The 25,656-nt window shown below is 45.2% G+C and overlaps 1 protein-coding gene across 3 annotated transcripts in view; it reads right to left on the bottom strand.

Moving 5' to 3' along the window:
* The window catches only part of FDXR (ferredoxin reductase), a 33,118-nt gene extending 13,936 nt beyond the window's left edge, over positions 1 to 19,182 (bottom strand). Inside the window, exons 1-6 of one of the 3 annotated variants that reach the window (XM_077327885.1) lie at positions 18,972 to 19,099; positions 16,929 to 17,043; positions 12,805 to 12,902; positions 6,808 to 6,903; positions 5,249 to 5,371; positions 976 to 1,089 (exon numbers count right to left, since the gene is read on the bottom strand). In XM_077327885.1, the coding sequence (XP_077184000.1) occupies positions 976 to 1,089; positions 5,249 to 5,371; positions 6,808 to 6,903; positions 12,805 to 12,902; positions 16,929 to 16,971 (474 nt within the window). In that variant the 5' untranslated portion in view covers positions 16,972 to 17,043; positions 18,972 to 19,099. Of the gene's footprint in view, positions 1 to 975; positions 1,090 to 5,248; positions 5,372 to 6,807; positions 6,904 to 12,804; positions 12,903 to 16,928; positions 17,044 to 18,692; positions 18,801 to 18,971 lie in introns of those variants that run through there. The other 2 variants (XM_077327884.1, XM_077327887.1) reach the window with 2 other exon arrangements.
* Positions 19,183 to 25,656: the final 6,474 nt, after the last annotated feature.

The following is a 25,656-nucleotide window of genomic DNA, read 5'->3' as shown; positions in this document are numbered from 1 at the left end:
TCATTTTGGGGGGTTGACTCATTGGGGGTTTGAGGCTACCCAGAACCAAACTGGAATTTCTAGTCCATGCCCACCCCATGCCCACCCAGCATACATGGCATAGAATACATATGTTATATATAAAACATGCTGTCATATCTCCCCACGTGGCAACATCATAAACTAGTTTATATCTTTGTCCCCATCTACTTACAGCAGTGTGGAAACACAAACGGGGGAATTTGAATATTCCTTCCTTGCTGAAGAAGGCACTGGGAGGAGGGGTGGTGCCAGTGCGCCAGTTGCGGCTGCATGTGGGTGCCAGGCTGCACGCTGCCACCAGTGCCCCTCCCCCCTGCGCCGCAGCGCTGGCCACTTCAGGCATGAACGGCTGCTTTGGCAGCCGAAGCACACGATCCTACTCAGTGTGTGTACACACATATGTCCACCCCCTCCCCCCCCCCCCAAGAATATGCTTCTGTCCAGCTATAGGCAGGCAGAAACAGAATTTGTTGTCTTACAGGAAACCACAACAACTTTGTACAAGTATTTTTACCAGGATATACAGCAACTCAGATAATACAGCTTAGGCAAAGCAGCAGATCCTATCAGACTCACAAGCCAAAGAGGTTTTTCAAATTGCACTCTGCTGCCACCCTCAATAATCCAGAATGCTTAAAAAAAATTCTCTTACACCTCTGTGGGTAAAACATCACACATGGATCATCTAGGCCTTCCCCTCCTCCCGAAGGCATAAGTGTCCCTTCCACTTTTCCTCATGGCATCTCCCAAAGAGGGAGACAGCTAATCCCCTTTTACAGATGTGCAAATTGTTCACATTTGTAAATCTGAGGAGGATTTAATTTGATGTTTGCTAATCTTTTCCAATTGCAGGCCTTTCAGCCAGCCACTAATCTGGATAGCTGCATCTGAATACGCAGACAGTCTAGGGAAGCAGGGTGGGAGATAGGGAAAGAGAAGCTTACATCTCCTTACATCTCTATTTTCAGGTAGGCCATTGTACCAACCCACAAATGCTCTGGCTGTATAAACGCCTGCAAGGTCCTCGCCTGGAATCCCAAGGATCCGATTGTCCTCAGCCCCATAGCTCTGTACAGAAAGAACAAAACAAGGCACACGCATTTTCCAAGCTGCAAGCCTCTCCCACAAATATACACGCACCTGACTTTTCTTCCACAAAGAAATTCCTGCAGTAGAATACAATTTGTATGCCATTTAAATCTTTTCTATGGAAAGGGGGAAAGGCACATTGTCATAGAAGTTCTATCACGACATCAATATTGGGTAGTCTGAAACCAAAAGAGGGTGCATTCTTCATGAACACATTCAGAGCTCCAAAACACACACACACACAAACAAACACCACTTTCTGCACATCACTTTCTGTTTTTGGAGAACAGGAGAGGTGCCAGATGATTGGAGGCGGTGAAATGTTGTCCCCCATCTTCAAGAAAGGGAAAAAAGAGGATCTGGGTAACTATTGACCTGTCAGCTTGACATCTGTAGCTGGCAAAATTTTGGAACAAATCATCAGTCAGTCCTTGAGCAGCTGGAACAGAGAGCTGTGATTTCTAAGACTTAGCATGGGTTTCGCAAGAACAAATCATGTCAGACCAACCTTATCTCTTTTTTCGAGAAAGTAACTACCTTACTGGATCAGGGGAATGCCGTGGACATAGTTTATCTGGATTTCAGTAAAGCGTTTGTTAAGGTTCCACATGATATTCTTGTTGACAAGTTGGTAAATTAGGTAGGAAAAAAAACAAATACACCAATATAGAATGAGGGAGACTTGTTGTGGCAGTAGCATCTGCGAAAAAGATCTAGGAGTCTTAGTAGACCATTCATCGAACATGAGTCAACAGTGTGACTCAGTGGCTAAAAAGGCAAATGGGATTTTGGCCTGTATCAAATGGAGTATCGTGTCCAGATCACGGGAGGTGATGGTACCGCTTTACTCTGCTCTGGTTCAGCCTCACTTGGAGTACTGTGTTCAGTTTTGGTCACCCCAATTGAAGAGGGATTTTGACAAACTAGAACATGTCCAGAGGAGGGCAACAAAGATGGTGAGGCGTTTGGAGACCAAGGCGTATGAAGAAAGGTTGGGGGAACTTGGTCTGTTTAGGCTGGAGAGGAGACAACTGAGAGGGGATTTGATAACCATCTTCAAGTATTTAAAAGGCTGCCATATTGAGGATGGAGCAGAGTTGTTCTCTCTTGTCCTGGAGGGACGGGTCAGAACCAATGGGATGAAATTAATTCAAGACAGTTGTAGTGGTTTCTCAGTGAACACGCTTCTTTGGGAGGTGGTGGGTTCCCCATCTTTGGAAATTTTTAAACAGAGGCTAGATAGCCATCTGACAAAGAGGCTGATTCTGTGAAAGCTTAAGGGGGTGGCAAGTTACAGTGGATGAGCGATAGGGTTGTGAGTGTCCTGCATAGTGCAGGGGGTTGGACTAGATGGCCCATGAGGTCCCTTCCATTATTCTCTGATTCTATGCAGTCTGGGAAGGGGGTACTGCAAGAGAGGGCAAGAGGGTTTTGTGCACTGTACTGGGGCAAAGCTTGGTAGGGCGATAGTCTCCCAGTTACCAGCAGCAGGGCCACAGGGCAAGGAGCAAGCAGGCAAAAAATAAGAGCCAGCCCATTTGTTATGCTATCACCCCTCATAACAGCAAGGGCAAGGATTTAAATGACCACAGAGTGGCAAGAGTGGGAAGCATCAGCCCAGTGGCCTTATTTATTTAGAGAATTTGTAGATAGCTTCTTCAGAACACCACTCGAGACAGCTCACAACTACACAAGCCAAGAAAACCAGCAGGAGTAAAAAATGACAGGCCAATAAGAACATATCAGAGAATCAAACTAATGCAGTCTAAACTAGATACCTTTAATAGCACCTTTAATACCAACAAAGATTTATTTATTGTTGGTCTTAAAGGTCCTATTGGACTCTAATTTTGTTGTGCTACTTTAGACTAACATGGCTACCCACTTGAATCCACTGTTATTCACTCTATGCGGGCCTGCTCTTGTTACAAGCTGGTACAAAATGCGGCTGCTGGGGTCCTCACTGGGACATCATGGAGGGCCCATATTCAGCCGGTGCTTCAACATCTGCGATGGTTACCAGTCTGTTTCCAGGTAAAGTTCAAGGTTTTGGTATTAACTTTTAAGGGTTCTACTTACCTGCGGGACCGCTTGGTTGCTTATGACCCCGCAGGTCTCTTTATTCTGCGGGTATGAATCTACTGGTTGTCCGGGCCCTTGGGATGCTCACCTGGCCTCAACCCAGGCCAGGGCCTTTTCGGTCCTGGCCCCAACCTGGTGGAATGAGCTCCCAGAAGAGCTAAGGGCCCTGCCAGAGTTGTCAACTTTCTGCATAGCCTGCAAGACGGAGCTCTTCCACCAGGCATACGGTTGAGGCCAGGGAATGGTCCTGTCATTCAATCTGGGATCCTCCATGTCCATTGTATCCATCTATTGATCTGTTCCCCACTCTCATCAGTAGGACAGCAAGAATGTTGGCCCTGGCTGGTTGAGGGGGTGAGTTTGCTAGTGGGGTGTCTTTCGCCTGCCGTCTTATTGTATTATGGGGGTTTCATTGTGTTTTTATTCTTTTATTATGTAAACCGCCGTGAGCCCAATTGGGAATGGCGGTATACAAATTCAATCAATCCTTATGGCAGTCTAAACTGATACTGATAAAAACAGTTCTTATGATTTGGGCAGACCTTAAAAGCTAAAAACAAGATAATGCTTATTTCAAAACCTGGGTAAAGGTTTGGCCTGATGCCTGAAGGAAAGTAAGGAGCACGTCAAGTGAGACTCGAGGGGGAGGGCATTCCAAAGGTGAGGTGCCACCACTGAAAAAGCTCTGCCTCTGCTTACCACCCATCCAATCTGAAAGTATGGGAAGAGAGAGTAGGGTTTGATAGGCACATATTAATTAGCAGGCTGGACTTTATAGGTAGAGGCGATCCTTGTCAACAGAAGTGCTTCTTCCATACTCTCTTGGCTAACAGACCAGGTAGCTGCTCCTCCCCCTTCCCAGCACCCACTCTGTGTAAACAATGGCATGATGGAGGCATAGCCTCTTTCTCAATTGACTTCATCTGCCTTCAGCAACACAGTTGTGTAGGGAAATTTGGCAGGGTATGTAGCATTGTGACATCACACTCACTGTATTACCTCTTACTGCAGGTTTTTCAGCCAGGGTTTTGTGAAACCCTGGGGTTGCTTGATGGCCCTGGAAGGGTTTCTCGAATGGGTGGGAGTTAATTAATTATATATATTTTAAATTTGTTAAACATTTATTGAGTGCTATAACCATAAGTAGTCATGTGGACCTAACCCCCGCTCCCAAAATGGCCAGCAATGGGCCTGGAGGGGGTGGGAAGGGGAGGGGCCCCAGGTGGGCGTGTATACAGCTATGCTTCCCAACCATATTCTGCATGATTGCACAATTTCTGGGGTTTCTCGAAGCCTGAAGAACATTTTATGGGTCTTGCAATGGTAACAAAGTTGAGAAAAGCGGTCTTCTTGGCTACAGTCACTATTCCCAGGAACAGGCTTCACGTTTTAAAAAATGCCACCAAGAGAAACAGCAGACTAAAACAGGTAGGTATAAAAAAGGTCAACGTTTGGCAAATATGAGAAATGTGTTGGACCACCATTCTGCACAGCATTGATAATCAATATAAGCTTGCAGACACAATTCACAAATTTATATTTAATATGTAAACTAAAGCAAAGGAGACCAATTCAAACAGAAGCCAACGAGAATGTTTGGGATGGGACAGGATTTTCCAATATATTATCCAACAATATACAAACTAATGAGGTTGGATACTTTGCTGTTCTTTTTAAACAGCAAAGTTGTGAAGAGGAAATGGCAGGTTCCTGCAGCATGCAATGCCTCCTCCTTGCTTTCAGCAAGCCTGCTTTCTGACCCAGGTAATGGGGTTTCTTGGGGGTGGGGCTACCCACTCCCCAGCTGTCAGAAGTATTCAAAAGCAAAGCAGTACTCACTTGTACCAGCTATATATTTTAGCCCACCCCACTGCGACACAATCCCTTCATGGGCCCAATCCCACGGAGAAAAATGGGAACCTGGCCCCAGATGCTGCGAGAAGCATATGTGATCCAAGAAACGTGGGTTTTGCATATTCTAAGTGTAGACTGTTTCCCACCACCTCAAATTCTCTCTGGCTCTTCCATATGACCAAACACAGAAAAGCAAACTCACCAAGATCACCGCATGATAAGCCTGGTGCAGTTCCTTCACAGTGATATCCTTCCCCACAGTCACATTCCCATAATAGGCACAGCGATCAGAGCGTGCTGTCTGAGTAAACGTGTTGATGACATTCTGTTGGGAGAGGCCAAAAGATGCTCTGTCTTAAAAGCAATTCTTCTCTTCCCACAGTACACAGCTGCAAGGGCTAAGGAGGAGAACAGATCCTCGATGCCCTTGTAGCATCTAAGCCAGCATCTCAGTCTCTGATTCAGGCTGCTTCTCACAAGACTCTTATCTGCCAACTATGAATAGCTCATTTTAAAGTAACACTTTTATCAATGGCAGGGCTCCAGGCCAATGTGCGTAACAAAAAGGGTATATCCATCCCCGCTCCCCCAGTAACATACAGTTACCAGTAGCATTTCAGTTGCTTTACAATATTAGATTCACCTCAAGGAAAAACAGTGGAAAGTCACCCACTGAGGGATTTTTATTTACAGGATATCATGAAGGCAAAGGAGCGATGACCTTGTTCTGACATCAGGTTTATCCCTCCAAAATCTGGTAGCACATATTACCGGTTGATTACCTTTTGAGCTTGATAAAGGCCTTGCGAAATCAAAAAGCCTGGCGCAAAGATAAACCTAAGAGCCAGCTTGGTGTGGTGGTTAAAAGTAGTGGCTTCTAATCAGAAGAATTGGGTTTGATTCCCACATGCAGCCAGCTGGGTGACCTTGAGCCAGGCACAGTTCTCTCAGCACTCTCTCAGTCCCACCTACTTCATGGGGTGTCTGTTGTGGGGAGGGGAAAGGTAGGCAACCTAAGCTACCTTGAGACTCCTTCTAGTAAAAAGCAGAAGGACCCAGCTCTAACCTCGCCCCCCCCCCCCAAAAGGAAACCTGCTGGACAGGTGTGTTCACAATAGCCTTTTTAGTTAATGCTTCTCTCATCTGAAGACCCTTTGGGGTTTTTTTTTAGTTTCCACACAATATTTACATGGCCTTTGTAGCTGTGGCATCAGCATTGCTCCCTAGGAAGGACTCAGAGAATAAACCAGGGCAACGACTTAAGAGAAAGGAGAGCCAAAGATCTTCAACCACTGCAGCCAGGCCTAATGGCTTAGCAAGGGGGCAGCTTTCCTAGGGTTTATTAACAAGAACCCCTCCAGGCAAGACCACTCCCTTTTCAGCACTGAATCTTCCCTACTGCATGCTACCTAATCATTTATTTCACTCTTCCTTTGAGGAAATCAGAGCAGCATTTTGACCCAACCACAACTCCAAAAGGGCAAAGATGCTGAGAGTGTGGGATTTGACCATCAAAACCTACAGCTGGGACAAGGATTTGGTTCCTGACAGGCAAACCCTCGAGTTCAAGCCCGTGTGCCACACTGGCTCTTATGCCAAGGCTCCAACATTCCCTTCCTGGAAGAATAAAAGAATAGGCTTTAGGGACTGAAGTTAGAGGTTCAAATAGCCAATTGTGTTCAAAACCACAAGAATCATTTCCAAATCTCAGGTCTTCTCACGCTACGCTCCATCCTCTACTGATCTGAGTTCAGAACTAACCTTGACTTCTGGATGATCTGGAGCCACTCCAAAACGAACAAGGCCGAAGGGAACTGGTAACTTCTCATAAATGTCCACCTGAGCCAGCTTGTGGTGCTGAGGAAGAGGAAGTTCCGTTTCATTAGCACATAAAACAGCAAAGGTGACAAAACAAACAAAAACGAGGGGGGGTGTTTCACTGAAATTGCTATATATTTGTGGAATATTGGTGCAATTCCTATTTCCATTATACTATTTACTAGCTTCAAAGCCCGTTCCTAAGAACGGGCCTTGAAGGGGTCCCCTCCCCTGGCCCCTGGCTAGGCAGCTTAAGGTGGCTTTGGGCCATAGCTCGCAGCTAGATCAAGTGGGGCGGGAGAGGGCTGGACAGCTAGTCAGCTCCTTAGCAGTCCCTAACAAGCACTCAGCAGGCCTGGAGGCCCTCGTCAGCAGACCCAGCCTAGCAAGCCAAGAGGCCCTCCACCATGATCCTTTGCCCAGGGCTGCTGGCTCCAGGCACTGAGGCATGTGAGAGCAAAGAGGCTAGAGTCCAGGGATGAAGGGCGGGAGCTGCAGGGGCAGGGCCAATCAGGGCAAAGCTGGCTGTACCCTGATTGGCCCTATTCCAACTTGGACAGCCAGACACGTCCCACCCCGTAGGCTGTTTCATAAATATATAGAGGAACAAAAATGGATAAGGATCTATGCATTTAATTTGTTCACTTATGCCTTGCCTTTCTCCCGATTAGAAATCCAAATTGGCTTGCATTGTTCTCCTCATTTCCATTTCAGGGCAGTCAATGGCCAAGGAGCAAAAATTCCAGCTAGCCCTGGACTAATGTCACTGCAAATACAGCCCTCCTGCCTAGCCAAAGCATGAACATAAAAAATTCAATGCAAGGAAATATTTCCTTATCATACTGCTATGGTTCTTAAGATTATGAACAAGGATGAGGCAACCATTGTACCTGCAAAGTCTGACCGCAGCCCTCACCTTTAAATTGTAATCGATTTTACTGCTGAATTCAATTAGGAAGCAAGTGGGACAGGCACACAACACGGGCAGGAATTATGGATTGTTGTACAGGACCAGCCCCCAGTCCCCCATATTAAAGTACTTTGTTCTCCTAGATAATTATCTCAAGAAAAGCAAGGTGACACTTCCAGCGACAGAAGACAAAATGGCATTGGGGCATGAAGCTAGAAGGCTAATTCCAGCATGATTAGACAAAGAAAAATTAGAGTAGAGGCAAGTACTGATGACTCAGCAAACATTGAGGGGAAAAAAGACAACTAAAATAAGTCCTAATTAATTGCCAGGTTCGTGTGAACCCTCTAAATAGCTCACAGACTTTAATATGGTGCCGATAAATATTTATAGCAAATAAATACTTACTGAAAGGCTGGTCACAACAGCCAAAGTCTAACTGGGAAGAAAACCAAGGGTTCTTTTTTGGTGGGAGGCACATGTAACTAAAGGAACAAGACTAACGCAGATATAAGTGTCAGCAAAGTTCCCCAACCAGCAGGCGCGCCTCCCCCCCCCCCCCAACAGTGTGACACTCACTGTGCTGGGAGGTGACCAGTCGCTCCCAGTGCAGCAAGCACATGCCACCGGGGGGGGGGGTAAGGAGGCACGCCTGCTGGCGCACTGGTGCCCATGCTTCCTTCCTCCCCCACCGCAGTGGTTGGGGAGCACCGCTGTAGGATTTTCAAGGCAAGATACGATCAGAGGTGGTTTCCCATTTCCTGCTTCCACATCGCCACCCTGGTGTTCCTTGGAGGTCTCCCATCCAAATGCAATCCAGGGCTGGCCCTGCTTAGCTTCCACGATCTGACAAAATTGGGCTAGCCTGGGCTATCCAGATCAGAGGTAAAGTTCCAATAGGTTGAATTCTATTGATCCCTAGAGAGACTTCTCTTGTGACCTAAGAATGTATTAGATGCCCATCTACCTTCATCTGGTGATTGAGATCTTTTAGCTGAAAGAAGTAGGCAAAAAGTTTCAACATTCATTTAATCCAGTTTGAAACACCTCTGGTGCTTCCACCTGAGGACATCCTGGGAACCACAGTTCAAGGAAAGGACCAGGGACTACTAGCTAGCATTCCCACAGAACTACAATTCCCAGGGGTCTTCCAAAGCCAAAACACTTCAAAAGGCTTCGCAGCACTTGATATGTGTGATATAAAATATAGATTTCCATTTGTAAAAATGAAAATACCTTTTTGGTTGTCATAGCAAAAGCAAATGGGGAAAGTGACATTAATTTTTGTTATACTGGCTCCAGACTGTCGAGTTTAATAGAGTTCAGACTCCTGGTGAGGGAGTCAACATGACAGGCCTTCTTTCCAATGAGTGGCCAGGGGCACTGCAGAAAGACTGACCAGTCATAGTTGGTTAGGAGAGGATTTTCTCTATTCTGTGCAAGCAGAAATCTTTGCAGTTATTTTGCCTGTGCTAGAAACACTCTCACCAACATGCCCCATTACTATATGTTCCTGAACTTTGCAAATTTCATAGCTATTATGTAACTGACCTTTACATGAGGGAAATGTCACTGATTTACTCTGGCACATAGTTACGCTGGTCAGAAGCCACAGAACAAAGTTCCAGTCCACCTTGATTTGAAGACATGCACATGAAAACTTATATATCTTGAATAAAACTTTGTTGATCTTAAAGGTGCCACTGGACTCAAACTTTATTCTGTTGGCTTAATCTTTCTGCTAGGATGCGGTTTCTCCTTCATTGGCTTTCTCTTTCGTTTTATCCCTAGTGCGTCCGTTAGTTCTGTACTCTGCCTGGGAATAGGCAGTAAGTCCAGTCTAAGCCCACGGACTTTCCACAGGTTTGCCCTCTTAAGGGCCACTGTCTCATGTGTAGTTATGATTATTTGCTGCATGGGCACGCATTCTTTGTGCATCACTCATACTGAGTGTGCCAGTATTAATAGTTCAGCTTGTCTGTCTACAAGGGGATCACTTAGTGCATTGCATGCACATTTAAAGCAATTTCCATTAAGCATTAATATCCTGAAATCTGTTTTTCCCAAAGAATCACAGATTTTCAGAACAATGTAAGCCCCTACAACAATTCTGCTATACTATGCTGCCTTCCCTGAGTCACCAAAAGCCTTCCTCTGCACCAAATGCCAGCCTCTGTGCCTGCTACACAGCTTGGTCTGCTTTGTACTGGGTGCCAAATGCCCCTCTCTGTCTGCCCTGTAACACTACCTGCTTTCTGGTGGTACTACATCTCTCTACCAGCTCTGCAATTCAAAAATTTAACTGCCTACAAAACTGGGAGCTTCTCTCCCAGTCATCTGAAATTCGCTGGAACAGTCCAATGCAGGAAAAGGTAGAACCTCATCCCTATTTAATAGAAAACAAAGTTGTTAACATATCTGCCGCAGAAATCAACAGAAGAACAAGTAAAGCTTTTGAAATGAAATTGAGGGGAGGGGGACAAAAAAAATCAGCACATCCCCAAGAATGGGCATTTCCTCAGCTTGCAAGAATGCAGTAGTCCCTTCTATAAATGTCATCTGAAGACCTAAGAGGGCTTTGCAAACCTTCACAACCCTGCTCCCAGATTGGCAAGAGACAAATTGCACAAAGCGCCTTTCTGAAAGTTAGAGGTGCCACTGAACAGACCCACAGTTCTAACTGAGCTATTGTAACAGTAATAGCATTTCCCCCATTTACAGCCAATAAACAGCTTTGATGATCAAAAAGAACAAAAAATATAGATTCCAATTTAAAGGTATCCTATCCACTGGAAAACGTAAGCAGTAGTACTCCCCCCAATTATATTATCTTCCAAATTTGATCATAAACTTTCTTGCTAGAGCCTCCAAAGCATCTGACATGCTAGTTGCCTGCAAAGACATGGGGAGGCACTTAAAGGGCTTGGTATACCAAACAGCTTAGGTGTGCTGTGGCCTTTAAATGTCTCCCCATGCCTTTGCAAGCAGGTCTGCTAAAGGGCACAGTGTGTCTGTCATTATCAGCTGTTTGGTGGGCACTCTCCCCCCCCCCGCCCCCAAGGGAGCAGAGATATTCTCTGCTTTCTGGAAGAGGGGGAGCATGTGCACAGAAACCCTACAAAATTTTTCAGATTTGGCCAAATCAAAACACGCATATGACCCTTCATTTTTTTGGATTTGGCCCAAATCAATTCAGGCCATATCTGAAAACGGTATGAATTTTTTTGTGTGTGCAAACGCCTAGACTATATTTATATAGTCCCATTGTATACGGCACTGGTCAGACCACACCTGGAGTACTGCGTGCAGTTCTGGAGGCCTCACTTCAAGAAGGACGTAGATAAAATTGAAAGGGTACAGAGGAGAGCGACGAAGATGATCTGGGGCCAAGGGACCAAGCCCTATGAAGATAGGTTGAGGGACTTGGGAATGTTCAGCCTGGAGAAAAGGAGGTTGAGAGGGGACATGATAGCCCTCTTTAAGTATTTGAAAGGTTGTCACTTGGAGGGGGGCAGGATGCTGTTCCCACTGGCTGCAGAGGAAAGGACACGCAGTAATGGGTTTAAACTACAAGTACAACGATATAGACTTGATATCAGGAAAAAAATTATCACAGTCAGAGTAGTTCAGCAGTGGAATAGGCTGCCTAAGGAGGTATTGAGCTCCCCTGCACTGGCAGTCTTCAAGCAAAGGTTGGATACACACTTTTCTTGGAATCTTTAGGATGCTTAGGGCTGATCCTGCGTAGAGCAGGGGGTTGGACTAGATGGCCTGTATGGCCCCTTCCAACTCTATGATTCTATGATTCTATATATGTGGGGCAGCATATTTTCTTTTCTCTCACACTTCCCATTCCCAAGCACAATCAGGCCTGTACTCCTTTCTTGTTTGATACTCCTGGAAGCTGGGCTTAACTGATCCTGAAAGTCCACTTCTAAGGGCCCCTGATTATGATGCCTCCAGTCATTATACTGGCAAAGAAAGGTCCAACCCTGCAAAGGAGGGAGGAAAGGAAAGAAGCAAGCTAGAACTGCAGCCCTGCCACAGTCCCATGGGTGGCTTGCACCAGCCTGGAGCTGCCTTTCCCAGGGCAATGCTTTGTAAACGCAAAGAATCAAAGAAAAATAAGATGTCCACTGCTGAGGGTAAACATCTGAATGTGAAAAGATACACAGATTTTTCATGGTGGTGTTTTGTGCAAGAATCCAAGAATCTAAGAATCCAAGATTAGTGTAACCATTCTGAAAAATTATGGTAACAATCCCAAAAAGCTATTTTTCTGTATATTCTTGGCTCAGGAATTCCAGAAGGAATGCTCAGTCCCGGAATTTATTTTGAATGCCAATGTTAGCCTTGGAAGATATCAAATCATAGTAGAACAGCCACTTCAGTTAGCAGGCACAATGCTGGAAAGAAGATAAGTCCAAAGCTGTGGCTCCAGTGGGAGTGATAACTGTGTCATCGTGTCTCTTTCGAGACTTATCACTGCATAGGAGAAATTCAAAAACAAAAGCACAACCAGGACACAGAAGCGACAACATCATTCTTCCTTTGACTAGAACATTCAGGTCTTTGGGCCTCCTTCCAGTGAACTGGTTTCTAGATTCCTAACCTTGAACAAAATGTGGACAAAATAATTGCTCTCATTTTGCTTTGTGTTAACATACCTGTAAACCTAAATGTATATACATGGTATGGCATATTCCGAATTTTTATCACATTCTGCCCCTTCCGGCATCAGCCCCTCACATCATCTGTAGGGTCCCCTTCCCCACCCCCAGCCCAAGATCCCATGGAACATCATCCCATGAGAGCAAGAGGCTGCTGCCGGAAGGAAAAATCCAGTGGCACCACTACTGTACATATGCATACGGTCTTTGAGTCTCATTCTAATTGTAATTATGCATACATCAGCAGAAATCCTGGTGATCTTTTTCCATTCAAGTCCCGTGCAGAATCTTTTGAGGTACATATTAAATGAGTGCATAGCCCTTAAGTGCCTCCCTTAAGTGCCTCCATTCATATGTTACCTTCAGGAGATGCTGGGCCGTGTAAAATCCAGCGGGGCCACTGCCTACTATGCATATCCGAGGTATCAGCTCATTTGTGGAAAGAAGCCTCTTGACACCTGAGAACAAAATTGCATGAAACCAGAAAAGTTACATAAAAGAAGCTGTTCCACAATTGGAGGGGAGAGGGGGATCTTCATATCAAATGCAGCTGCAGCTTCCTGCAACTTTCCCATGAGGTGTATGTATATGTCACTTCCTGCCAAAAAGGAAGTGTCATACATACACTGTCATCCTCCACTAACAGGCCAGTAGAGATTTGCAGCACTGAGCTATGATCTGATCTGATGTTTATCAACAAGACTCAAGTTCCCAATTGCCAAAGAACTAAAGATCTGCTGCACATGTGTGAAGTATTCACCAAAACTGATTCTGAAGATGCTTAAGAACGGTTTTTCTGCTCTGCTTGATAGTTAAGGTAGTCAGCTGTCTTTTGCACGGATGAAGTAATAGCATTAGATCCAACCTTCCTATCAGCATTTACTAGTACAGTCTTGGGTCCAGAAAGCCCACAAATTGATGAAAGGAAATGGAAAGAATCCAAACTCCTTTATAGAACCTCAGTGCATAAGGATATTTATTTCTGAGCATTAACATGATAAAAAATAATTGGTGAACCGTAATTCCCCCCCCCAACATCTGGGGTCACAGAATCTATTTTGGTATCAGCAGCATCGTTGTGTGGCTGTAACTTATTATCAAAGCCGTCCCTGGCAACGGTGCTATTTATGTCAGCAGCCATGCCTGTAATCTCAGTTCCATTGGCTATACAGTGACCCTTGCAACAATGCCATCTGAAATCTTTCATTCACGACAGCACAAAGAGGCAGAGATCAGAGATCACTGATAGTGAACATGGCTGAGTTAATCAGAGAGCTGAAGGTCGAGAGGTGATTGCCAAGGCCTTGTTGGTCTGAAAACAGGCTGTCATTGAGAAGTTTTACACTTCAGAGTACAAAGGGGATGAGAAGATGGGAATTAAGATGACGTACTGAAGCCTAGTTTTACTCAAGCCATCCTTGTCATTTTCACCAGTCACTCACAAGTGCTGCTTGACTTGGTTAGATCAATGGTCTGTCTAGCCTCGCACTCTGTTTCCAGAATTGCCAATAATAGATGCCTTAGAGAAGAATGTCAAACAACAGAAGAGTAATGGGAAGTCATCCTCCATCAAGCACTCTCGATTTCTGGCATTAAACAGTAGTGATGCCGCGAAAACAAAAGGGTCGTTTAGCTTCCAAACATTTATCAACTTTTAGCTTCCAAACATTTATTGAATCCTGTTTTGTAACAAGTTAAACGAAGGATGCAATTGGTGACTCTACGCGGCCGGAAAAAGATTCTGCATACTTAGAACTGGTCACCTGGGAGTCCAAGCCTGGCTCCAGCAGCTTTTTGCCTTGCCACGGCACATAGTCCCCAGGATTTCCTCCCTTTCTGTATCTCAGCCATTCTTTCTTCAGCCAAGGCACAAGGAAAGGGCTCTTTAATCCTCTCTCTCCCTTTCTCTTTGGCATAGTTCCCTCAGCAACAGTTTGAATTAACACAGACCAAAGGGAAAGAGCATCTGGGAGGATAAGAGGGAATAACAGCTGTTCATGCAGAGATGAGGGGATCAAACAGCTCTTTGGCTATAGGCAGATCCATACTACAGATGTAAACAGTTTTCATAGTCATTCTGCTTTGTATGGGACTCTGGGGTTTGCATGTTTGTGATAAGAGGGCTAGGGAGCTTTAACAGCATTTTCTGCACCTCACCAAACTACATTTTCCAGAATTCCTTGCAGAAACCACTGAGTGGCATAAAACACTATATCATGATAGTGTAGACAGGGGCAAACAGGCTGAACGGGAGTGAATAAGTGCTTTTTATTACTAGCATTTCAATACAATTGTGGGTTTTTAAACCAGTAAATAATTGTACATCTTACTTTTTAAACACATTAGATCAACCTCTAGCAGGGATCTCCAACCATTCTAAACTTATGGACCCTTTGTAATTCTGACACAGGGTGGCCCGCTGCCACAGAATGTGGAGCCAGCCACAAATCAGCTGCCATGGCTTACCTTAAGTTGTACAGTGAAGACCCTTTTACTATGTTGTCAGCAGCTGATGAAACTTTTTAAAAAATATGCACATTCCATCAGATCACCACTGGCCAAGATGAATCCTTGCTGGAAAAAAACCCTACCTAGTCCCACTCACTTTCAAAAAGACCCCACAAAAGGTGCTGGAAGGTGCCATGGTGCCATCAGATACCATGCCAAAGACCCTGACATACAATTTATCTGTCTGACAGATTCTCCTGGGCCCATTTTGCACACATAGGATAATGCACTTTCAATGTGCTTTGGCAGCTGGATTTTCCTGTGCAAAATATGAAAATCTACTTCTAAAGTGCACTGAAAGTGCATTATCCTATGGGTGCAGAATAGGCCCTAGTGAAGAGCTGTCACCTTTTAAAAATCAGGTTTATCTGTTTCCTTGATAACCTCTGTTTCTACATCCTTCTACCTACAGACTGTGTAGCCACCATATACAGCAGGGAATACTGAAACAAATTACACAGAATGGCCCATGAAATGAATTGGTTTTGTCACTGTGTCCACAGGAATGCATGATTTACAGGTAGCCCCTGGGATGCATTAGAGCAGCCTTTCTTAACCAGAGTTTTGTGAAACCGGGGGGTCCTTGACCTAGAAAGGTTTCTTGAGTGGGTAGAAGTTAATTATTTTGATATTTAAAAAAAACTGTTAAATATTTATCAGGGGATATTACCATATATGGTCATCTCAACCTACAAATGGCCAATGATGGGCCTGGAGGGGGTGGGAAAGAGAGGGGCCATGGGTGAGCATGCACACAGCTATACTTCCTATACCGCTAGCGGGCTCAGGGCAGTTTACAATAAAAGCACAGTTAAAAACCCTTCCCTACCCTAATAATAATAATGTTATTTCTAAATCTTGTCCTACCTAGCTCAGGGAAGTTAACAACAACTATTCTTAATAATAAAACCTTTACACATAAAACCCGTCTCCTCTTATTTATTCTGACAGGGTTGAGCAGAGCTTGGAGGGATTTTCTGTCTGCGGATGGGTTTTCAGGCAGGGAGGTCAGTATCCAAAGGTTTTGTTTCCTGGCCTGATGGAAACACCCTCTTTAAGTTGCCTGGACTGGGATGACATAATACAGGACATGGTCCAAAATAATGCGGAGAGTAAGGTGAAGGGGAGAGGCCCGTATAACTCCAGACAGCCATGGCCTTAACTGCAGGCCTTGTGGGAGAGTGATGTTTTGCAGGGCCTGTGGAACTTTGACAGATTGTGTTCTTCCAAGGTGTCCTCTCAACAGCACCGTACAGGCTTATTCTACATTCTATAGAGTGGCATAAAGTATCACAATATTTTCCAGTGCATTTTCATGGCCACTCAGGAAGACCAACAGTTGTTATTATATATACTGAGAAAACAGACGCCTTCCTCACACAATACGCATAGGATATGTGTACACAAACCAAAAGAGACAGCTAATGCCAAGTAGAATCTTACAATGATAGCCTTGGTGGGTCTTTAGGGGTGACTTATAACTGACCCAAGACTTCTGAAGTTTCTGGAAGTGGTATCTGAAAAAAACCTCTGTGTTCCTACAGCTTTTCAAAAGGAACCAATGACTAAAATTTTGTATCCTAACTTGACTACATCTAATTAAGCCGTGCAGTATCCCATTCCTGGATGTACCCTTCTACACAGCTTTTAAAAAGCACACCTGAATTGATGCTTTAATCATTCACATGGAAGTGGATGCACAGCACAGAAATTTCACCTATGTAAGCAGGCTCCAGAGAAAGGTTACCTAGTCCAGCCACACTATGCACAACTGTGGCAACATTAAACCAAACTCACATGATCATCAGTTTCCCTACAGGGCAAACATTACTTAAAGAATAGTTTGGGTATTGTGCTGTATAATGCACAGGCGCAAATCTAACATGTATCTACATGAAAATTTCCCATAATTTTGGATCAGTCCTTTAAATGTAAAGTATAAGAAATAGGAATGGGATTAGAATCTTGCTACGCACAGTGGCTGCATGAAAATCCCGTTTTCCAACCTGTAGAGACCATACTGGATTCTACGTCCTCTGGCAGTGGTTCACAAAGTTTTTTTAAATAGCAGGACACAGTTCCAAACTTCTGCTGTTGCACATGCAAGGTACATACATAAGACTTTATTGTTTCCAGCCATAGGCCATTACAATGCAATGCAATCAATATCATATCAGTTGATATAAAAACAGTAAAAGAATTAGAACAATACATGCGGTAGTCCATAGATAATAAAAGACAATAAGAATTCAGGTTTCTAGCTCTCTGGTGGCATAAGTTTGGCTCGAATTTTCCTTGCAGCTAATGCAAATAGGGAAACATTATAACTAATTAGGGGGTTGGTATCTGATAATAAAAAGGCTATTTTGTCCAAATTCATAGGGAAGTTCTGGCCACTCAAACATTTCTCAATATATTTGGTTCTTGGCTCCAAGTATAGTGGGCAATCCAAAACATAATGATAAAGGTCTTCAACAGCAGGTTCTCCACAAATACATAGGCGAAGGGCAAAAGGTACACCGGAAAAACGGCCTGAGAGTAGGGCTGATGGCATAACTTGAAAGCGTAAATGAGCAAACGCCATTCGAAGTTTTTGTACAGAGATGGTTACTAAATAGTCTGATCTGAGATGGACTGTTTTGAATAGTTTAAACAAAGGAGAAAAGTTAGATTTCATTATTGTTTGTCTATCCAGTATGGCATCAGAATTAAAGATCCAGTCTCTCAGATTAGACCCATCAACTTGTGCTCTTAATAAATCATCTGGGATGGAATACCGTGATTGTATTTTATCATAACTGGCAAGTCGGAAAGGTTCAGTATTCAAGGTTAGTTCAAAACATTGCTTGAATATTGAATTGGTAGTGTTTTTCCTATGTTTTGCCCAAAATTTTAACAAAGCTAAGTGGACTCGAGCCCTGATCGATGGAAGCCCTAACTCTGCACGCATATGTGCGGCAGGAGTTCATCATCCTGATTTGATAGAGCTGTGTGAATCCCCAGTAAACACTCACATTTCCAAGTGTCCTGCTCTTGCAAACTCAGTTGAAAAAGACTTGTTAACTTCTTTCTCAGCTTTACCACTCCAGGATCAAAAGAACATTACGGACAGGCTGGGTCTGTTAAGATGCAGACTATTGGGATCCACAAAAGCATCAGCAGCACAGAGTCACATGCAAGGTAACTCCACGCTACTTTCCCTTTTCCCAACACAAAAGTTATCAATTAGCACAGAAGGTGTTCCTGTCATAGTTAGTAGTTTTAGGATGGTACTTCTAGACACTGGACCTTCATACTGGATCTTGATTTAAACTGGTCTCATCTCCCCTCCCACCTTTGGGTCCAACAAGCCTTAAACCAGGGGTAGTCAAACTGCGGCCCTCCAGATGTCCATGGACTACAATTCCCAGGGGCCCCTGCCAGCATTCGCTTTAGGATGCTTAGGGCTAATCCTGCGTTGAGCAGGGGGCTGGACTAGATGGCCTGTATGGCCCCTTCCAATTCTATGATTCTATGATACCCCTGCCTTAAACCTACAATGCAGATGAGGTGAGATCCTATAACCAACTTTAGAGCTATTTGGATTCCTGATTTTTTGTGCTGTTACGGAATAACACGGATACCTATTTGCATTTATTTGCTTCCTTCGTCCACGGGCATCTTCCCGTCCCACACGGCCTGAAAACCTCCACCTCTCTTCAGGACATCTACATTTCCACTCTCCGCCTTCCTCCACACACCTTCCACTGCTTTGCCTTCTGCGGTATCAGACCAGCTCAGCATCACCTAACCTTCCGGCCTTTGAGCGGACCTCACGGAGACAGGGATACCCACCTCCCGCCTGCGGAAAGGGGTCTTTCAACACAACTGTCCGTCCCCCCGAAGCCCGGCTTCCTCTTCAATACCCCCCCCCCCGGTGGAACCAGTCCATCTCCGGCCACAGCAAAGGATCCTCTTCCACGCCTCCCCCGACAGCCCTGTAGCTCAGCCCAAGCACGGCGGGAGAGACCAACGCTTACCGGTGGGGGAGCCACTGGGCCGCGAGAAGCGGGACGCAGACACCCGCTTCCAGCACATGACGCCCCCGCTGCGATTCATCCTGAGCGCGGCGCAAACAGAGCACACGCTCGAGGCGACCATGCCGCTCCACTCGCATTGCGCTAGAACGCAACGTGTCCAATCGCAGAGCGAGAGGCAGCTTTCATTTGCATAGATCCGCCGGCAAACCCTTTCCGGTTTGCCGACGGAGTTGCTCAGCGGGGCCTGGGCAACCCGGAAGCACGTGATGCAACGCTGGTAGTAGCCGAGATGCGCTTCGGAACGGTGAGGCGCATCCACCGCTGAGCTGATGCCTGAAAGCGACGCAAATCTTGCTGAGTGTATTCAGAGGACCGGACTGCGCCAGCAACGGTAGTGCTCAGAAGGCACCTCCGATAGGTGGTTGCCGGTCACCGTCAGGATCCCATATTTCTGCAATGTTTCATCCCACTGTGGACAGCAAATAAATCTGGAGCAGCCCCGTTTCACTGTTTCACTGACTCGTCTCCCCACAGTAGACATCCTGGGAGGTAGGTGAGGCTGGGAGAGCTCTGAAAGAATTGTAACTAGCCCAAGGTCACCTTAGATGGCTGCATGTGGAGGAGTCGGGATTCAAACCCAGTTCATATTAGAAGCTGCTGCTCTTAGCCACTACATCGAGGTCTTAATTTCATGGTAACAAAACAGGCTGTTTTTAAATATTAAAAGATCACTCCGTGAGCTATCTACTATAGAATGGGATTTGAGCTTCAAACTCCCCTGTCATTTTCTGAAATTCTTCATCAATCCATCACACCAGTTCTCAGTATAATGAGCATATCATTGGATAAAGAAGGATACTAAAATGTTAGAGATGCTGCAATGCAGAACTGCAAGCTGGCTCTCTTGGTCTACAGAGCAGCTGAGGGTGAAGAAACAAGTGGAAACACTGAGAGGTACTCGTGACAATCTGGCCAAATACAAGTGAGGGCACATTATTGTTCTTATTAGGTGTTGCTGGTGGCAGTGAAAATTTCCTGCTTCTCCATTTGAGACTGCAGGTAGTCCTCCAACCTGATGGGACTGTGTAGCGAGAGGACTTTTGAAACTGACCTCTGATGTTTCTTTGGAAGTTTCAGTATCTCATGTGACCAAATTATGAGGTGCTTCACAGAGTTGCTCATAGCTGTACAGTTGTGATAGCTCAGGTCTCAAGAAGCTTTTGGACCACAATCTGGTCAAGTTTACCAGGGCCATTTATTTATTGATTTACCTACCGCCATCTCGCAGTGGGCTACAAGATAAAAAACCCCATTAGAAAATACCCCTGACAGCAAAACAGTCACCAACCGCCACATCCACTAAGGCTGCCTCCTGGTGCACCATAGGGGCCTCTAAGTGTCGGCAATCCACTGGCAGCGGTGGTTGGCCTGGTGATCTCTTCTGGGCAGCCCATCTGATCTTCCAAGCCTCAGCCTCAACCATAGGCCTGGCAGAAGAGCTCTGTCTTGCAAGCCCTACAGAATGCCAGAAGCTCCCGCAGGGCCCACAGTTTTTCCAGGAGCTCATTCCACCAGGCTGGGACCAGGACTGAAAAAGCCCTGGCCCTGGTCAAGTCAGATGAACTTCTCAGGGCCAGGAATCACCAACAGGTTACTACCCACCGAGCATAAACCCCAGTGAGGGACAGAAGGCGAAGTTCCGCACCAGCTGGGCCAGAGGGCATATAAAGATGTTAAAAAGAGTGGGGGAAAGCACTGCCCCCTGTGGGGACCCCATAAAGGAGTCGACAGGGGCGCAATAATTCCCCACTAGCACCCTCTGGGTCCAATTCTGAAGAAAGCACAGCCATTGTAGGGCTGTTCCTTGTATTCCCCGCCCTCACCCCCCCCCCAGCAAGGTGGTGAGTCAATATGGTCGACCAAATCAAATGTGGCTGACTAATCTAACATTACGAGGATGGCTGAACTGCCCTGATCCAGCTGGTGACATCCGTCAGGGCGACCACTACTGTCTCCACCATGTAGCAAGGATGGAAGCCTGACTGGTAAAGGAATAGTGCCAAAATTTCCTCCAAGAATGCCAGGAGCAGGTCTGCAGTGGCCCTTGTGATTGCTGAGTCTGCATGCGTGGAAGGGGCTCTATTCAGTATCTGATTGACTTGATCCTCAAACTTCAAGGCAGTAAAACTCATCCGTTAAAATGTAACACCAAGATGAAAGTATCATGGATCTCTTTCCTGCACACTACTGGTTTTCCTGTTTGACTTGCAGATTTTGTCAACATATGACTTCATGTAATTCTGTTAGAAAGGCATTGCAAGTGACCATGAACTAATTCTCTGAGCCTAACTTTTTACAGAGGGTGGTTGTGTGAATAAAATGGAAGAGTGAAGACCAATTGCCTGAATTCCTTAGAGTAAGATAAAATGTAATTAAAATAACAGCAAATAATGTCTGCCAAACTGAGTGTAAAATAATCTTCAATTAAGATGTTTCAGCTTTTAAGCCATGTTCATTGATAAAAATCTCTCTAGACATTTTGCCTTCCTTTGCTGTCGGCATCTTTAATAATCAGGCTGTTGTAAAACTAATGAGCGTACTAAGGAGGAATCTATTCATTTCTATCAGTGTTTTAAATCAACAAACATGACTTAAAAGCTCCCCAAATTTTAAAGATTTTATGACACCGTGAAAGCTTCAAGCTAAAGATTGTGTGTAAAATATCAAGTCTGGATGATTCCCATAAATTGCTGAAGGATGTTAAACAGCGTAACTCTGTGCAGACAGAATAGGGAATGTAATGTGTCAGCAGCACCAATTAATCTCCTATAATTCTGAGGATGGGCATACTGAGATACAACTGGAAAAGAAAAAGCATTTGTGCACCGTTGGTTTCGGCTCTTCTAGTTTGACTGTTGCTTTAGATTTGTCTTTACTGGTCTCCTGATCCTGTTTTATCACAAGTCCCATTGCTGTTGCTTTTAGGCCAAGTGTTAAGAACTTCAACCACATAGCCAAATTCTAGTTCTGCCCCCCTGATTCTGTGCAAGTTTACTTAGAGAAAAATTCCAGTGTTATTAAATGAAACTGAATAAAAATGTATAGGATTACACCATGCCTTTCAAAGGTATATGTAGGATCAGAGGCTTAATGTCTATGGTACTTTCTTGGGATTGAGGACATTCCATTTGGCATTGTTTCTTGGTTTGTTAATTAGTAGCTCTGGGAGGACAAGGAGGCTCTTTTTGCTTGCCTTCCTCTGTTTTCTGGACAGTGACTTCAGAAGTCTATTTTTATTAAAGACCTTGAGGCTAAGGATATATACTTCCAAAAAGGTCTGCTAGATAAGGGCCACAAAGAGAAATACAAAGCAAGGCCAAAAATGTTTATAATATATTGTGTATTTGGCCTTCTTTGAGAGGGATTTGTTGACGCGTAGTGCAATAAGTGTGCCGAATTTCAGGAAGGAAAATGTGTCCTGGCACAAGAGATCATGACATTTTCAAGTTTCACGTTAATTAGGAAAGAAATGTAAACATCCAAGTCAACACAAAGGCCATTTCCGAGAGCCACAAACCAGTTATGCTACAGATTCAGAAAACCTTTATTGGCATAAAAGAGGTAAATTAACTGTGCAACAGAAATTGTATAGCAACCAGCCAGGAGCTTCAGTATTTTTAAAATGTATTTACTTTTTCACTAAGTTAACACAATTTAAAATTGCATGGGTGTGGCAGCGGTCAACTCTGAAAAGCATTTCTCATTTGTTGCTTGTTTATTTATTTATTGTGGGATTTATATTCTGCCCTGCCTTTGGAAAGTCAAGATAGATTATCTTTAAATGTCCCGCGGCACCACGGGCGCCGCGGACTAAATAAAATAGTAAGGGCTGGTGGGGAGGAGTTAGGGCGGGACCTGTCCGGGATAAAAACTCGGAGGGGTTCAATCAGGAGCCGCGAAGCGTGAGCGGCCCGCCTCGCCAACGCCCAACGTGGCTTAACTGCACTCGCTGACTATACAGCCGCCAGCCGCATGCTCGTGCGCCCTGGAGGGCCCGCCGCTGCCTACGACTGCCAGCAGCTCGCCTCGCCACCACCCCAGCCGCTCCAACGGCTGGGAGCCGCCTACAGATGGCTCCCGTTGCCGGCTAGGGCCCTGCCGCCTTCTCACCGCCGCGCCGGCAGAAGCCTCGCCATGGCTCGCCATGTGTGGGGGGGGGGCGCCGCCTTCTCCCGGCTGCTCCAACGGCCGGGAGGCGGCTGGAGATGGCTGCCGTGGGGGAGCAGGGGCCCTGCCGCCTTCTCCCACTCGCTGCAGCCGCCTCGCAGCCTCACGATTGTTATATGAAGTTAATACATAAAAGACCAAAAGAATATGGTCATTTAATATAATGCAATTTAAAACAGATCATAAAATAGAACTTAAAATTATGCTACTTTAGAGCATCAGATTTTTATGGTGGCGGCACAAAACTTAGCCAGCTCAGTTGTCATCTGGGGGGACTCATAAGTTAGCAGCCTCTTTGCTCGATCTACATCAGTGGTCCCCAACCTTTTTATCACCGGGGACTGGTCAACACTTGACAATTTCACTGAAGCCCGGGGGGGTAGTCTTTTGCCGAGGGACGTCGCCCCCACTTGAGCCCCTTCTCCACTTGCTTTCCTGCCAGCGCCCCTGACTTCCCACTGCCTGCTGGGGGCGCTGCCAGCAGAATCTGCGCAGTGTCACGCCAAGGGGGAGCTCCAGCCATGGCGGCCACTGGAGAGCACCAAAGGTGAGCCAGTGGCAGAGTGGCAGGGCAGCCCCCAAGGCAGCAGCCGGGGAGGAGGACAAGGAGGAGCTGCGGCCCGGTGCCGACTGATCTATGGACCAGTACCGGTCTCCAGACCAGGGGTTGGGGACCACTGATCTACATTATAATGTTCTGGCAACTTTTTGAGGAGTGGTTCAATCAAGTCTACGAATGTCTACAGAAGCAGGGCAGTGGAACAATATATGCTCTCTTGTATCAATTTCACCACTCCCACAAAACCATTGTCTCAGTGTAAGTGGAATGTTCTAAAAAAAACCCTACAAGAGCTGAAGGCAAAACGGAGCATCTTGCAAAGGTAAAGCATCTTGGGTAAAGCAAGGGTAAAGCAAGATGGAGTATCTTGCAAGGCCTTTCTTTGTTTACTTATTACCAGCTGAGACAGATAAGTGGCAGGGGCCAAAACATATCTTGTTTTAACTGGGGCCAAAAAAGTTGGAGCTTTACTCAGGTCAAAGTTGATGTTGATTGTCTTGTATCCGCTGCTTAACTAATGATGCAGCTTGATCATGAGCTAATTTGGATAATAAGTGTATGGGGAAGCCCAGACTTTGGATTCCTTTGTGAACAGCCTTAGTCCAAGATGATTGGAAGTTGTCATTCAGGGTTAAAGAAACTATACCCTGTGGGTTATGTATTAATTTCAGCCACATTCAGGTGACAGTTGTATGGATCATAGTGGCTAGGTCCAAAGCCAGTGTGTCAAGTGCCAGTTGCTATGCCTGAGATGATAAAAAACCTGGCAGGAAAGTTTGTGGCCTGGACTTTCATGGGTAAAGAGATATTCACTGTCATACACAGACTACTAAAAGATGCCAAAGTTGTTAATTGGACCCCATCAAAAGTCGGGAATTGTAGCATCCCATATGGGACATGTCGACCCAGCCAGAGATCTCCATGTTAGCTGGATGTCAGTCACCAAGGCCTCCAGACATCTTGCCAGAGCTTCTGTGGGTGTGGACAATTGGCCATCCATCATCAGATCTTTCTGGGTGACATCAGCATTTTGATGACGCCCTAGCCTGATGTTTCAAGTCAGCTAGGCAAGGACATGCATAGATGTTGAATATCACCAAATGAGTTTCACTTTATGTTGGTTTTCACATGAGGATGCACATTCAGGATTGAATCTTGGCCCTGGACAGGATTGAATCTTGGCCCTGGTGGTTCTTGAATATTTTGATTTTTTATTGTGATCTCCATGTCTGAAATTATTATTACAACATTGTATGGAGCTTCATGTTTTCTGATTCTTATGTCACCTGCCAGGTCTTATGCCGCCTGAGCCAACCATGAAAGGCGGGCTATAAAATAAAATCATAATAATAATTATTGTTATACTGTATTACAAATGGCAAAACCCATTGTGCCCTGAAAGGCAACAGGCATGAGTCCGTGGGCCTATGCGAGTTTTGTGGAGCAAAGTCTGGAGTTCAGAATGGGCAGAGCTGCAGGGGTGCCAGTCTCCAGGTGGGACCTCGGGATCCCTGGAATTAGAGGTCATGTCCCGCCTAAAGAGATCAGTCCTCCTGGAGAAAATGGCTGCTTTGGCATTATACCTGGAGACAAACCACGTTTTATTAGGGGGAAGATTATATGTCTGCATATAGTTAACTTGACCACTTATGAAGACCCTCTGAGTTGAAACATGCTTGGTCTATTTGATCAACCTTCTGGCGATTCACCACCAGGAGCTGTATTCATAAGTATGGAGAACACATTTAAACTAGAGGCCACTCATAAACTTTATGTTAGTAAATTGCATAAGTTATTTGTATATTGTGTAAAGAGTATCTCCTTTTGGCTTCATTCAGAAACACAAGAAGCAAATTGGCAGCCCCAATCATCTGCTTTGCATAGGTGCTTTTGGCCAGA

Source organism: Paroedura picta, chromosome 3 (assembly GCF_049243985.1).
Source record: "Paroedura picta isolate Pp20150507F chromosome 3, Ppicta_v3.0, whole genome shotgun sequence".
In the NCBI taxonomy this organism is placed as follows: Eukaryota; Metazoa; Chordata; class Lepidosauria; order Squamata; family Gekkonidae; genus Paroedura; species Paroedura picta.
Note: the sequence above shows the minus strand (reverse complement) of the source record. Positions and strands in the feature narration are given on the sequence as shown.